The following is a 12,364-nucleotide window of genomic DNA, read 5'->3' as shown; positions in this document are numbered from 1 at the left end:
TAAAGATTTTTTTTTTTGCCATTTTATGGCTTTATTGATAGTACAGCTGAAGATATGACCGGAAACAGGGGGGGGGGGGGGAGTGACATGCAGCAAAGGGACCCAGGCCGGGAGTCGAATCTAGGCCTGCTGCAGAGCCTCAGCACATGGGACGTGCGCTCTACCAACCGAGCTAAATGGCGCCCCAATGTATCAAAAGTTTGACCAGATGATGGTGCCAAATGAAAAGTCACGAGATTCCAAAAGACATTAGAATTCGTCCCGAGGGGAACATTTAAGGCCAAGTAAAAAAAATAATTCAGTCATTATCCACTCACCCCGATGCTTTGTAGTCTACAAAACATTTCTGATTCCGACTTTCCATTGGCATGAGGGTGAATAGATAGACAGAATTAAGATTTTTGGTGTAAGCTGGAACCACAATCGTCATTAGGATTCATCATTGGGCGACAATGAAGCTCTGTCCAATCCGTGACATGTTTTACTCGACAAGGAGAAAAATCTGACCTGCTGGTGGAGGGAAAGTTGTCGGGATTCATAGTCGAGAATGTCATTTCAGTTTTCTGCAGTAAAACTGCTCGACCCTGTCACAGATATTAAAGACAGCCTCAGAGGAAAGCATACCATCAATAACCTTTACTGTATAATCACAGCTTCTTTAACCTTCTCACTACATTTTAGTGCTGGGTTTTACACAGTGTGGCTTCACCCCCTCCAGCTCCACCCCCGCCTTCTCCTCAGTAGCCTCTTGACATGACGTGTGGAGCTCAGACAGACTGGGGTGGTGCACTTCAATCATCAGCATGTAGATCAGTGTTCCCAGCAGCGCCCCGACACAGGGGGCCACTATGGGCACCCACCACCAGCCACCTCCGGCCCTGCAACGACAGCAGGGTCACATCCAGTCAGACTTAAACTCATTCACGTGGGGCAAACTACATGGTTTGAATACAGCTGCCACTAACTTGAAAACATCCACTCCCCAGCCGGCGATGTACGTGAACAGTCGAGGTCCCAAATCCCTGGCTGGGTTGAGGGCGTAGCCGCTGTTGGAGCCCATCGAGACGCCGATTACCAGCACGGCTGCTCCCACCAGGACCGGCTGCAGACCATCAGGGAGGGGACTGTTCCTCTGGTCCCCCAGAGCCAGGACACACATCAGCAGGGCCGCTGTGCCTATCACCTGGAGAACAGGGGAGTCATCACACACATGCAGAAAGGCAATGTGAAAACGAAGGCAACATCTGGTGTTACAGTATCTGACCTGGTCCACGACACCTCCCCACAAACTGAGGTAGGCAGCTGGGTAGGTGGAGAATATGCCGGCGGTGGCGGTGGGACCTGTCACCGTCAGCTCACCTCCGCTGTACGCCTGGATGGCATCTGCAAACATGTAAAAACACATGAAATCACTTGTCTTATTATCACTTTTATGCATGCTAAACACGAAAAACAAACAAAGGCACTCTTGAGTCAATCCCTACCAAAGAACCGCTCACCCAAAATTTAAACACGAAAGTGTACTCACTCACAGACACTGTGTTATTCCTGTGATCTGTGCATTATTCCCTGAGATATTAAAGAAGGAGTTGAAAGTAGCCATCTCTCACAACCTTAAACAAAGTGAGGAAAACCTTCTGGATTTGCACCAGAAGTTAAAGGGGTCCATTCTGGGCCAAGACTCATCTTCCATCCAAGTTTTGTAGAAATCTGTTCAGAAGTTTTTGTGTCATCCTGCTGACCAACCAACCGACAGACAGATGTGGGTGAAAACATGAGATCTGTAACTCACCGTAGTACTGCAGACCAACGGTGGCTGCTGCCAGAAAGGCTCCCATCACCTGGAAGAAGACGTAGAATGGCAGCTTCATCCAGGGATGTCGGCCCAAAGCGCACAAGCTCAGAGACACAGCCGGGTTCAGATGGGCCCCTTAATGAGGGAAAATAATCAGGTCAGGGTCACGTCTAACATCAAACTTTGCATAATGACACTCTGACATTTTAGGTAACCTTTGACATTACGTCAGTTAATTGATTCCTAACTATTCTGACTTTCAATTTGTTTCATTTTTCCCAGAAATTGTCAAATCTTTACTGCCGGTCTTTGTCATTTCTGATGGTAAATGAAGAGTTTTGTAGTGGTGGTTGGAGAAAAGAAGCAACCTGACGACGCCGCTTTGGCGCCACTTCTGGAATTTTCACAATTCTTTAAACATTTTTTTCAGACTAAGTGATAGATACGTTAATCGTGATTGATTATTGATGAAAATAACAGTTAGTTGCAGCCCAACTTTTACACATACATATGATCCTGTTGAGAAGTGTTGACCTGCGCGGTGACTGAAAGTGACAACTGCAAGAGATTTTTGTTTTGGCAGAAGGCAGGCTAGTCTGATTTTTTTTTTTTTCGAACTCATTTAATGACTGCATTTTCATGTCCTAATTCACATGTCATAATGGCTCTTCCTTGGCAATAACGTTCAAGTTAATTGGTGCGATCAGCGCGATTTTATTGCTCGTGGACTCGAGTCGAGGTGTTATTGTTGCTCTGGAAGCAGGGGCGGTTCTAGGGGCGGTTCCCTGTGGCCTCCCCCCCGACAGGGAGTCTGCATCAATTATACAGTGAAAGATTTCTTGCAATGATTTTGTTTTGAAGGGAAAGGCCGAAATAAAGCGTCTCAGCAGTTTACTACCCAATCAAAATTGCTGAAATTGTAAACACTGTTTTGTCTGAATGAGGGATTTATCTATTTTTCCGGGTTGTATGTGCCCCTTAAAAAAAAAAAGCCGGCCCCAACCTGGCCCCCCTATTAAAACTGGTCTAGAACTGCCACTGTCTGGCAGACTGTACGACATCCTCACATGTGCTGCGAGGAAGACCGTCTTCACGTCAGAGATAAATGACAAACTCGTGTAAGATAATCAAGGAGTGTTTTTATCGTCTGGCATACTTGACCTGTCTGCCTCACTCATCAAACGGACAGTTTGTGAAATATTGACTGTATATATCCATATCATTATAAGAGAGAGAGAGAGAGAGAGAGAGAAGAGAGAGAGAGAGAGAGAGAGAGAGGAGAGAGAGAGAGGAGAGAGAGAGATAGAGAGAGAGAGAGAGAGGAGAGCGAGGAGAGACAGAGACAGAGAAGAACGATAGAGAGAGAGAGAGAGGAGAGAGAAGAGAGAGATAAGAGAGAGAGAGAGATAGAGACACAGAGATGAGAGAGAGAGCCCACAGAGAGACATAGAGACAGAGAGAGAGAGAGATAGAGAGAGAGATATAGAGAGATAGATATATAAAGAGATATAGAGAGAGATATATATATATATATATATATATATATATATATATATATATATCCTTTTTTTACCTTCCTTATAAACACTTCAATTGAAATGCCCCTTTTACATTTGAGCTGTTATTATTACAGTGTTTCATTTTGTATTATATCTCAAAAATGTACTGTACTGTTCTTTCTTCCCCATTACAAAATGCACAAAATATATAAAAATTGCACCAAGGATCTTAAAGGTTCACTTTATGTATGAGGACAATGGTTCTGTTCTGACTTAGCTTTGCTCTAAAGAAACTGTCGGAGATCTGACACTTGAAGCAATTATGAGACTTCACATTCCCCCTTTAAGAGAAAAGGTTCAAGGTCAAAGAAAACGAGGAGAAACGAGAATGAGGGACTTGCTTTTCTTCCCTGTCACCTCGCCGTTAATGTTCACACAGTCCCTCACCTGAGACTCCGCGGGACACAAACACCCCGAATGTCACTCCCAGAGCAAAGCCCAGATTGATCGACAGGTACTGCCCGTTCTTGTCTTGGCTCGTGGTCACCTGGGCGGCAGAGCCACATCCGAACAGCTGCAGGGGCGTGACATGAAGAGCTGCGTTAGTTTAATACGACAACCCGGTGAAGATCAGTCAAACAGAAACCTGACAACAGCGGTGATCCAGATGTGATGACACTCTGTGCTCAGCTAAGCAAGTCTGCAGCCTTCGTATCATCTTTTTTTTTTTTTTATGAACCTCATTTCCAAGGAACCTGCTTTATGATTTACGTTGTAAATGTTCATTGCCCTGACAGGTGAGAGACACAAACATCACTGCTCACTTCAAATCACTGATGAGCAACACGCCACCCTCTCTCTCTCTATCCTCCCCCAGCCTCCCCCTCTTATTTTGTCTGTCTAGTTCTCAGGCCAAAGTCCTTTGGTTATCCATTGTGTGGATTCACAAGCTGCTTCAAAACAAAAAGACTAAGCGCGTATTTCTTTTTCTGAAACCATGTCAAACACTTTGGAAAGTTAGAAATTCTTTGTTTTCAGGAGGCTTTGTAAATATTCAAGCACATTTAAAGGCCGAATCTGTTGCTTTCCTTTGACAAATTGATGCTTTAGAGGGAGACACATTTGGTAAACCCTCTCCACCTACGCCAAAATGCCTTGTGCAGCTAAATTAAGTTCAGATCCTTGAAGAAAAATACTCACAATCAGGACATAGACTCCGAGGCACTCAGCCAAACACTCCCTGACCAGCTGGTTTCTGATCTGACACTTCCTCAGCAGCCTCTCCATCCCCGAGGTTTCCTCTGCACCGTCCGGCCACTGGTCAGCTTTCAGAGGCGGGACGCCGTCATCAGGTGGGTCCGAGCCACACAGCACCGCACTGTCCGTCTTACTGAGCAGAGTTTGCCCTTTCATACTGGAGCTGTAGGCTACGTCACACACTTTATGGCATGGCTGAGGAGGCGGCGGCGGAGTGTGTGCACGCAGCAGAGGAGAGTAGTTCACGCTGTAGGACATCCTGATGCCTAAATCACAGCAGGCATGATGAGAAAAATCCTGGCTGCGCAGAGCTGGGCTCACACTGCTTCACTGGGCTCACACTGCTTCACTGGGCTCACACTGCTTCACTGGGCTCACACTGCTTCACTGGGCTGGTTTCTCTGCGACTTCACCTGATCGGAATTGACTCTGATTGTTCCTCTCGTTTGATTGGTTGTTACACTTCTTCTTTTCTTGTTTCCCTGAATACAAACAGGAACAGAATACACATGTCTGTCTTGCTCCACTGTTAATATTTCCATTTACCTGGAACAACTTGGTGTGCGGGTTCATGCTGCATCTGTATAAATGACCACAGCATAATAAAGCAGATAAGAGATGGAAATCTCTCTGGCTGGGACCTTGTGCTTGTGTGTTTATCGGTGTGATCGCTGATAAGAGTTATTACCCCTCAAACAGACATGAGAGAGACAGGTTAGACTGTAGATTTAACACAAGATGCATATTAAATGTACCTATTCTGTACACACTGCAGCTGGTGGAGTAAATAATTGCAAATGACCAACACCCAGGAGGAGATAACATGTTTGCAGAGAGACCATAAAACGCCTTTAAATGGCCATCAGATTACTCAGTGCGTTATACAAGAGGAGCAAAGCACTGCATAGAAACATCTCATCTCTATTTTATAGCCTCGTAGAATAAGTTAACCAGCCCGTATATTTCCTGTGAAAGATAACCCTCCTACTACATGTGACCGAATGAAAAGGGAAGCTGAAAGACATCTGAGTTTATTTCTGATGACTTCAAAATGCTCGAGTATGTGCATCCTGCAAACACTTTCTGATTATTATTTTATTTTTCAAACTTGGAACTTGAAACAACTGGAAGCACTCTGTTATTTACACTTGAAACAACACTATTTAAGTGAATAAATGTTTTCATGTGTGGATTTTTTTTTCTTTCATGACAATTTTCTTTAAATTATTTTTGCTGCCGTTCCACACATCAAGAAACATTTTTTTTCTTCTCGTGAAATTTAGTTCCACACATTAAAAACAAACCAAAAAAAGAATTTTCATGAAAAGGAAAACAATATTCACCTGGTTCCACACAAACACGACAGAACATGTGCTCAGCAGCACTTCATCACTGAACAATCATCAGGACAGCAATAAAAACAACACAACGATGACTATCCCTCTATAGCCCTAAATAAGGTCCTAATTCAAAATAAATCGAGATGATCAGTAAAGTGGTCCAACAACAGCAGCAAGATCAGAATCAGCATAAGCAATCAAACATCAACAAACTGTACCAGCGACAACAACATGTCGGCCCAATATGCAGAATATACCTCCACTGTGAGGACAGATGTACTTTCAAGACACAGGAGAAGAAAAAAAAATTACAAGAAAAATTGTAATTAAAATCTGGATAAAAGGATTTCTACCGTCTTATTTTTATTAAAAATCATTGTTTTTACCTGTCTGGCTTTCTGAGAATAAAAGGATTTCACTTTTTATATTATTAATCCATGATGTTCACTGGAAACTAATATAAACTGCAAATAAAACAGTTATATTGGCATGATTTATCATGTTTTTACAAAAACAAACACTGTTAAAACAATTACTTTGTGATTTAATAATTCATGCATGAAAGACGTCAGAAGCAACTTTGAAAATATGACATTTTGTATTGAGTTGAGTTGATACACCTGTAACACTCAGCTCCACGCATACACATGATCCTGTCTCTGGTTGGTGATTTCTGCTCAGTGAACAGATCAAAAAGCTATGTAAACAGAATTATCTATAGGGCGGAGAAAGAAAATGAGTTCAATGAGCAGGGAAGGCTCATCTTAACCTTTGGAAACTGAGAACACAAGAGAAGTGGAGTGTACCGCCTGTTTTTCAAAGGAAAACTCCTACATACCACGATCTCTCCTCCCCTCGTGAAGGAAGAGAGCACGAGAATGAACCGGAGCAGTGAGACCTTTTGATGTTTCACACATGAAAGAGCACTGTGATTTTTTGTAATCGTTGCTGAACAGGAATTATCATTCTTTCTGTATCAAAGACATCTCTGCTGGAGCACACTGAAACCAAAAACCTGATCCAGGTCACACTGACACTGTGGAGGCCCATTTGCAAGAGAGGGGAAAGTGAAGAAGAAGAAGAAGAAGAAGAAGAAGAAGAAGAAGAAGAAATGAGTTTAAAGCTGCAGACTGGAGTTTTGACAAAAAAGTGGGAATTTGAATGAGCACAGCTCCCTCCCTCCCTCCTTCTCCCTCTCTCAGCTCTGCCTTCAAAGCCCCTCCCCACAGAGGAGCCTGCTGTGCAGGAGCAGGCTTGTAACCATGTAACAGAGGACGCCGGATAACCAAGACCGGTCATTCAAAATAACAATAACATAAACCCTGATTGTTCTATTTCTGATCAATACAACTAAATTACAATGATGAGTGCCTCATGCCGAGTCATTGTAGTAACCCGAGTAACAATCAATATTCCTCACATCGTGGTAGACAGAGTTACCAGGTATAAGTAACGTTATTTTTCTCTAAACCAGTTCAACCACTTCAGAGCGTACTGAACACAAACTAATGTTAGAACTGCCAGGTCACTTGAAAGACACTTTTACTTACCAGTAGCCATAAAGACAAAGCTAAATACCGGAGTTAGCGTACAAGCTAAATTTACCAACAAGCTACGTAGCTTGACTGCAACGCTGTAGAACGATATGCGCTATTGCGAGTATTACTGTAACTGCCGAACTTGTGGTTAAAACATAGAATGAAACATATATCAAATTAAAACACAGAATAAACATATATCAAGCAGGGATCCTTACTTGTCCAGCAGAAAAGCAGCCAACTCTGCGTCACTCTTGAGTCCTTACAAATCCCGCAGCTCCCTCCACCTCTGAAATGATGCTCCAATATTTATCAATGTTTTCTCTCTGGCTTGGTCCAATTCTTTGTTTTTACACTGTTTTTCTTAGTCAGTCTTCTTCTTTCTTCTCTTTGACTTCGCCAATGATGGGGCATTTTTCGGCTTTGTTGTTGTTGTCTGTTCTCTGCCATTTAGTTTGGGCTTGCACTTGAACGTATCAGACCAGGTAAGAGTAGGCACTGCGCCTGCGTGGGGGAGGGGCACTGCCCAGTACAGGCTGCCTGAGGGAGAGGAGCTGCCAGCAGGGTATGAACAAGAATGACTGACACTTCTCAGACACGCCCCTTGGCTCTGATTGGTCGTGTTGATCTGGAGCTGTGGATTCTTGCTAATCAAATTAGGCCCACTGGGTGGAGCCACAGACAGTGGACTTTTACACAGCTGATCTGTATCTTATTCTACTGTAAGATCATTATGGCAATTTTAGCAAATATATCAAAAAATAGTTACACACTACAGCTTTAAGGTGGAATGAGAGAATAAGATGGGAAGATGTAAACAATTGGTGGACCTCGTCAGGCACAAAAACACATGTGAATAACACAAACGCTGCATTTACTACTGCATTAGTGTTTTTCTATCGATATTTGCTTCTGTGTTTCATTTTAGTTCACATTTTAGGAATCCCTTCCAGTACACCAATATTATTAAAGTTAGCACATACAAATAGTTTTAAAGTGGTTGATTAACCATGTTGTTCAATGTCCTGTTTATTTGGTTACAGCTGCGCCATGTTCTATTTTATACTTCTTACTTTTTTATTATATTGTTTATTTTTTTTTATATTATTATTTCTATTACAATATCCTGTCCTTTGGCTGCTGTGGTGAAGAAATTTCCCAGTTTGTGGGACAAATAAAGGAAATTCCGATTCTGATCCATCAGAACCTTTTTCCCGGTTCTCTGAACCTCAAACCTCAGGTGAATAAAACCCGACTAAAACTAGATCAAAAGTAGTGTTAAGAAGTAACACTGATTACTGTCAAAGATAAGACACTAATGTCTCAACCAGATGATGCAGTAAAATCAGACAAATATGACCGTATTAAGTTGTTTATTTGGTTTGGTTGTTGTGACTACAAATAAAAACAAAATATATACACTGTAACTCAAGTTAAAAGTTCGACTTTTTGGACAATTTTCCGAGTTGTTGCATAAGTAAAACTGCAAAACTGAAATACAAAAACAGGACAACTTGGTAAATATATTAAGACTTTATTTGACATGTCAAACACACTCACACCCACACAAGAATATCCTACAGGACAATTCAAAAAAATAAAATATGTATTTGTGTACTGTTTAGTGCCTGATGTGTCTTAATCTGTCAGAATCACTAGTAGTCGGGATTGGCAGCTTCTAGTCTAAAGGAACGTGATCAGCTAGAAAATAATATTGGTTTCATCTTAAAAACAGGCCGGAGAGCTGAATCATTCATTTTGGCAATCGTAGGTCGGGCAGGTATTCTGTCCACATACGTAAATCCTACAAATCTGCAAACTCACAGCTTTTAGAGAAACACTCATAGACTGAAATGAACAAAAGCAAAGCAGTCCAGAGAACATACATCTTGTCACATTTTATCTAAACCCTCCAAAGAACTTAGAGAATAACGAGTCGTCGTCCCGCAAGTCCGAAAATGGATGCTGACCGCCTGAAATAGAAATGAGGATGCATTAGAAATGGATCAAGCTTATTAAGATAAACTAAAAACCTGTCGGCGGACAGTTTGAAAACACCTACTCTGTATAGACTGACCTGGTCCGGTTTGATGGTCTGGTCCCTCCAGACTCCCAGGACCTCCTGAACGGGTCACTGTAGTCTCTTCTTTGCCTTGGCTGTCTCTGACTGTTCGCCTCTCCTCCACAGTCTGACACACAGAAAAATAGAGAATAACATTCATTCAAAACTGGCAAAAGATGATTGCAATTAAAGACATAAATAGATTTGCGTCAGAATGATTTACATATGGCCTTACAGTTTAAACTGTGCAAATATTTTTAGGATTTTTTTCTCAGACCCTGGCAGCATTACGTGACGTTACACCCACTGGGCCACATCACCTGTCCATGATATATTAGATAGACTGTTTCTCTCACCCCATCAGGTTTCACCACCTTGGTGACAGTGACAGACTGGAAGAATGATCGACTCCTGGGTTGGTTCGGTGCCTGACCAGCAGGTGGTGTCAGAATCTGATCCAGGCCTCCAGAGGACACTGCAGAGTCCAGATCTGGAAAGGATGGGAATCAGGAAATAAATTGGCACACTGGGGGAAAAAAAAAGCACTTCACTTTCCTGGAAGATTAAATTCTCACCTACCTCCGTCTTCTCTGGGCCCCTCCTCTGGACCTCTCTGTGGACCCTTTTTCCAGATATCATTAAACTACAAAGAATATATAAGAAAGATGATACAGTAACACGTCACGTTGCCAGAGAAAGAAAAGTGTGAAAGTCAGAATATCTTATTTACTTTTGAAAATGGAGTCCAGCCGTGGAATGGCGAGCCGGGTGGCTCATGAGAAGGGAAGCCATCATTTCTGGGTTCTCTAGACGGCCCTGGTGGGGGTCCTCCTGGGTCACCTTTAGGAGATTTGAGCATAAAATCTCTCAGGGGGTTCCCACTGGACCTCCTTTCACCCCTCTCTGCTCTGTCCTGAGGTGGTGGCAGCAAGGGAACACCTGGGAAATTACAGAGACATAAACTGATTCAGGAATCAAACAGAAAATCCACTTCAACCCATTGAGACCGCGGCGCTCATTAAAAATGCATTTTACAACCTGAGGCATTGTTTGAAAACAATTCCTAGAACTTGAGGACTTTCTGGAGAACCTGACAGACCTGTTAACATTTACTAAAACCTTTTTATTCTCAGTCTCTGGAGCAGGTAGAAACTTGATATAAAAATCATTTAAGAGCTTGAACACTTTGGCTTTAATTGGAAATTATTTACTGTCAAAAGTAACACTGGTTTCAGTGAAGGATCAAAGCTACAGGCGGAGAAAAGACAGACCGGATGATGCAGTTATATCAGCCAAATCTGACCATGTTTGGTTTCTTTACAAGAAAATCACACCTTTTCAAATCTATTTGGGATCTCGGGGCTTCTGGAGACTTGGGTGGAGCCATTTTTGTTTTGTTTTCTTTCTCAGTTGTAATACAAGTCCCAATCTACTTCAGTAGCTGTTTTGCTGTGAAGCTGAAGAAATGTTCTGTGGACTACCAAACTTCACCTGACTTTTCATCGGCATAAGGGTGCACATATAATGACATTTTTGGGTGATCTTCTCCTTTAACTTCTTGAAGTATATGCACATATAAAGCACTGTAACTGACAGGTGGAGAGCCTTCAGGTGGATGTGCCCCAGGGTCAAGAATGCCACAAGTAAAGCTGGCAAAAAGGAATGGTTAGGTACTTTATCACAGCTCAGGTGTCATACCACTGTGTCCAGACTCTGGCCGTCCTTCCCAGCGGCCCAGCTGGGTAAATATCTCCTCCATCTCCCTGAGGACGTGGCCAAAACCAGGAGGCTCCTGCATCCTCATCCCGTCCGGACCAAAACTGAAGCCAAACCTCCAGGCGCTGTCGAAGGGGTCCTGCTGCTCCCCTCGGAACCCATCGTAGCGGAACCCATCTTCTTCGTCATCGTCATCATCGTCGTCGTCATGAGTCATGGCATCGAAGAAGGGGTCCCTGTTGCAGAGGAACATTGTTGCCACTTCAGTATCTACATGGACTGTTATTTACTCTCACTTTCGGCTAGCCAGAGTTCTCTGAAAGGTCAAGGCAGTTACGTTTATAGACGTCAAAGCACTCAATCGTGTTAATCCCGAGGTCACTCTTTGCCTAAATAAACCCGCCATGCTACTAAGGTGGGATCCCTGTGGTCATTCTGGCAGAGTAACACTAAGCTTCTAACCAAAGCAGTCTCATTACCTAACTCACACCACAGCGTGAGGAGCGAAGTTAGCCAACTTTCTGTTAGCTTAGCTTAGCTCACCGACAGCTGCGTTCTTCACGCTCCGACTCCATTAACTCACCTTCGGCCGCGGTAATGGCCTCCAGGGACCCCGAAGAACCCGCGAAATAAATCGAAAACACTCATTTAATGAAAGTGTTTGTTGAAAACTAAACCATAACTACAAGTGAGAGACACAAGCAGTGCACACCCACTGGGTGAAACGACAGCCAGCTTGTTGTCAACAGTGCCGTAAAGTGTTCTAGAACTTCAGAATGACGCAACCAGTCGTAATGCTGCTTTACCGTAAATTAGAGAAGAGAAGCGCAACAGAAGTAACAGCCAGACTTGTACAAGCATCAGTAAGTTAAATGTGGAGGTCCAGCGATGCAATTTAAGGAGAAAAAAGCCTTGATATAAAAAAAGGCTCTTTCCTACAGCTAGTCATAAATACGAGATAGATTAGTAAAATTTCTGAGCAAAAAAATAATACAAAGTCAAAATTATGGGTTAAAAAGTCGCAATCATGGGATAGCAAGCCAAAGTTACGAGATAAAAGATCATAATTGCGAGATAATAAGCCAAATTACAAGATTAAATACATAATTATGGGATAAAAAGTCAACAGTATGAGTTTAATAAGATACAATTATGAG

The 12,364-nt window shown here is 42.7% G+C and overlaps 2 protein-coding genes across 3 annotated transcripts; both read right to left on the bottom strand.

Annotated features, from left to right (window-relative positions):
• Positions 1 to 621: 621 nt before the first annotated feature.
• aqp10b (aquaporin 10b) lies at positions 622 to 4,954 on the bottom strand. The gene is made up of 6 exons (XM_030411879.1): positions 4,495 to 4,954; positions 3,742 to 3,868; positions 1,793 to 1,930; positions 1,265 to 1,383; positions 966 to 1,183; positions 622 to 878 (listed from the first exon to the last, which is right to left on the bottom strand). The coding sequence occupies exons 1-6, from the start codon at positions 4,807 to 4,809 to the stop codon at positions 671 to 673; spliced, it is 1,125 nt and encodes a 374-aa protein (XP_030267739.1). The 5' UTR covers positions 4,810 to 4,954; the 3' UTR covers positions 622 to 670.
• Positions 4,955 to 8,947: 3,993 nt separating this feature from the next.
• hax1 (HCLS1 associated protein X-1) lies at positions 8,948 to 12,089 on the bottom strand. 2 transcript variants are annotated; one of them, XM_030409855.1, is made up of 7 exons: positions 11,791 to 12,089; positions 11,190 to 11,443; positions 10,222 to 10,430; positions 10,071 to 10,134; positions 9,848 to 9,981; positions 9,492 to 9,618; positions 8,948 to 9,402 (listed from the first exon to the last, which is right to left on the bottom strand). In XM_030409855.1, the coding sequence occupies exons 1-7, from the start codon at positions 11,853 to 11,855 to the stop codon at positions 9,329 to 9,331; spliced, it is 927 nt and encodes a 308-aa protein (XP_030265715.1). In that variant the 5' UTR covers positions 11,856 to 12,089; the 3' UTR covers positions 8,948 to 9,328. The 2 variants fall into 2 exon arrangements, with proteins under 2 accessions (XP_030265715.1, XP_030265722.1); XM_030409862.1 differs by having other exon boundaries at positions 9,507 to 9,618; positions 11,791 to 12,015.
• Positions 12,090 to 12,364: the final 275 nt, after the last annotated feature.

The sequence above is a fragment of the Sparus aurata genome, chromosome 3 (genome assembly GCF_900880675.1).
Source record: "Sparus aurata chromosome 3, fSpaAur1.1, whole genome shotgun sequence".
Classification (NCBI taxonomy): Eukaryota; Metazoa; Chordata; class Actinopteri; order Spariformes; family Sparidae; genus Sparus; species Sparus aurata.
This window is presented reverse-complemented; position numbering and strand designations above follow the sequence as displayed.

Coding starts and splice junctions, on each gene's coding strand:
- aqp10b (XM_030411879.1), bottom strand. CDS start 4,809: ATGTCCTACAGCGTGAACTACTCTCCTCTGCTGCGTGCACACACTCCG. Junction 1,184..1,264: donor GGGGAGGTGTCGTGGACCAG/GTCAGATACTGT, acceptor CCTGTTCTCCAG/GTGATAGGCACAGCGGCCCT. Junction 879..965: donor TGGGGAGTGGATGTTTTCAA/GTTAGTGGCAGC, acceptor CTGTCGTTGCAG/GGCCGGAGGTGGCTGGTGGT.
- hax1 (XM_030409855.1), bottom strand. CDS start 11,855: ATGAGTGTTTTCGATTTATTTCGCGGGTTCTTCGGGGTCCCTGGAGGC. Junction 9,982..10,070: donor GGGGCCCAGAGAAGACGGAG/GTAGGTGAGAAT, acceptor CATCCTTTCCAG/ATCTGGACTCTGCAGTGTCC. Junction 9,619..9,847: donor AGGTGGTGAAACCTGATGGG/GTGAGAGAAACA, acceptor TCTGTGTGTCAG/ACTGTGGAGGAGAGGCGAAC.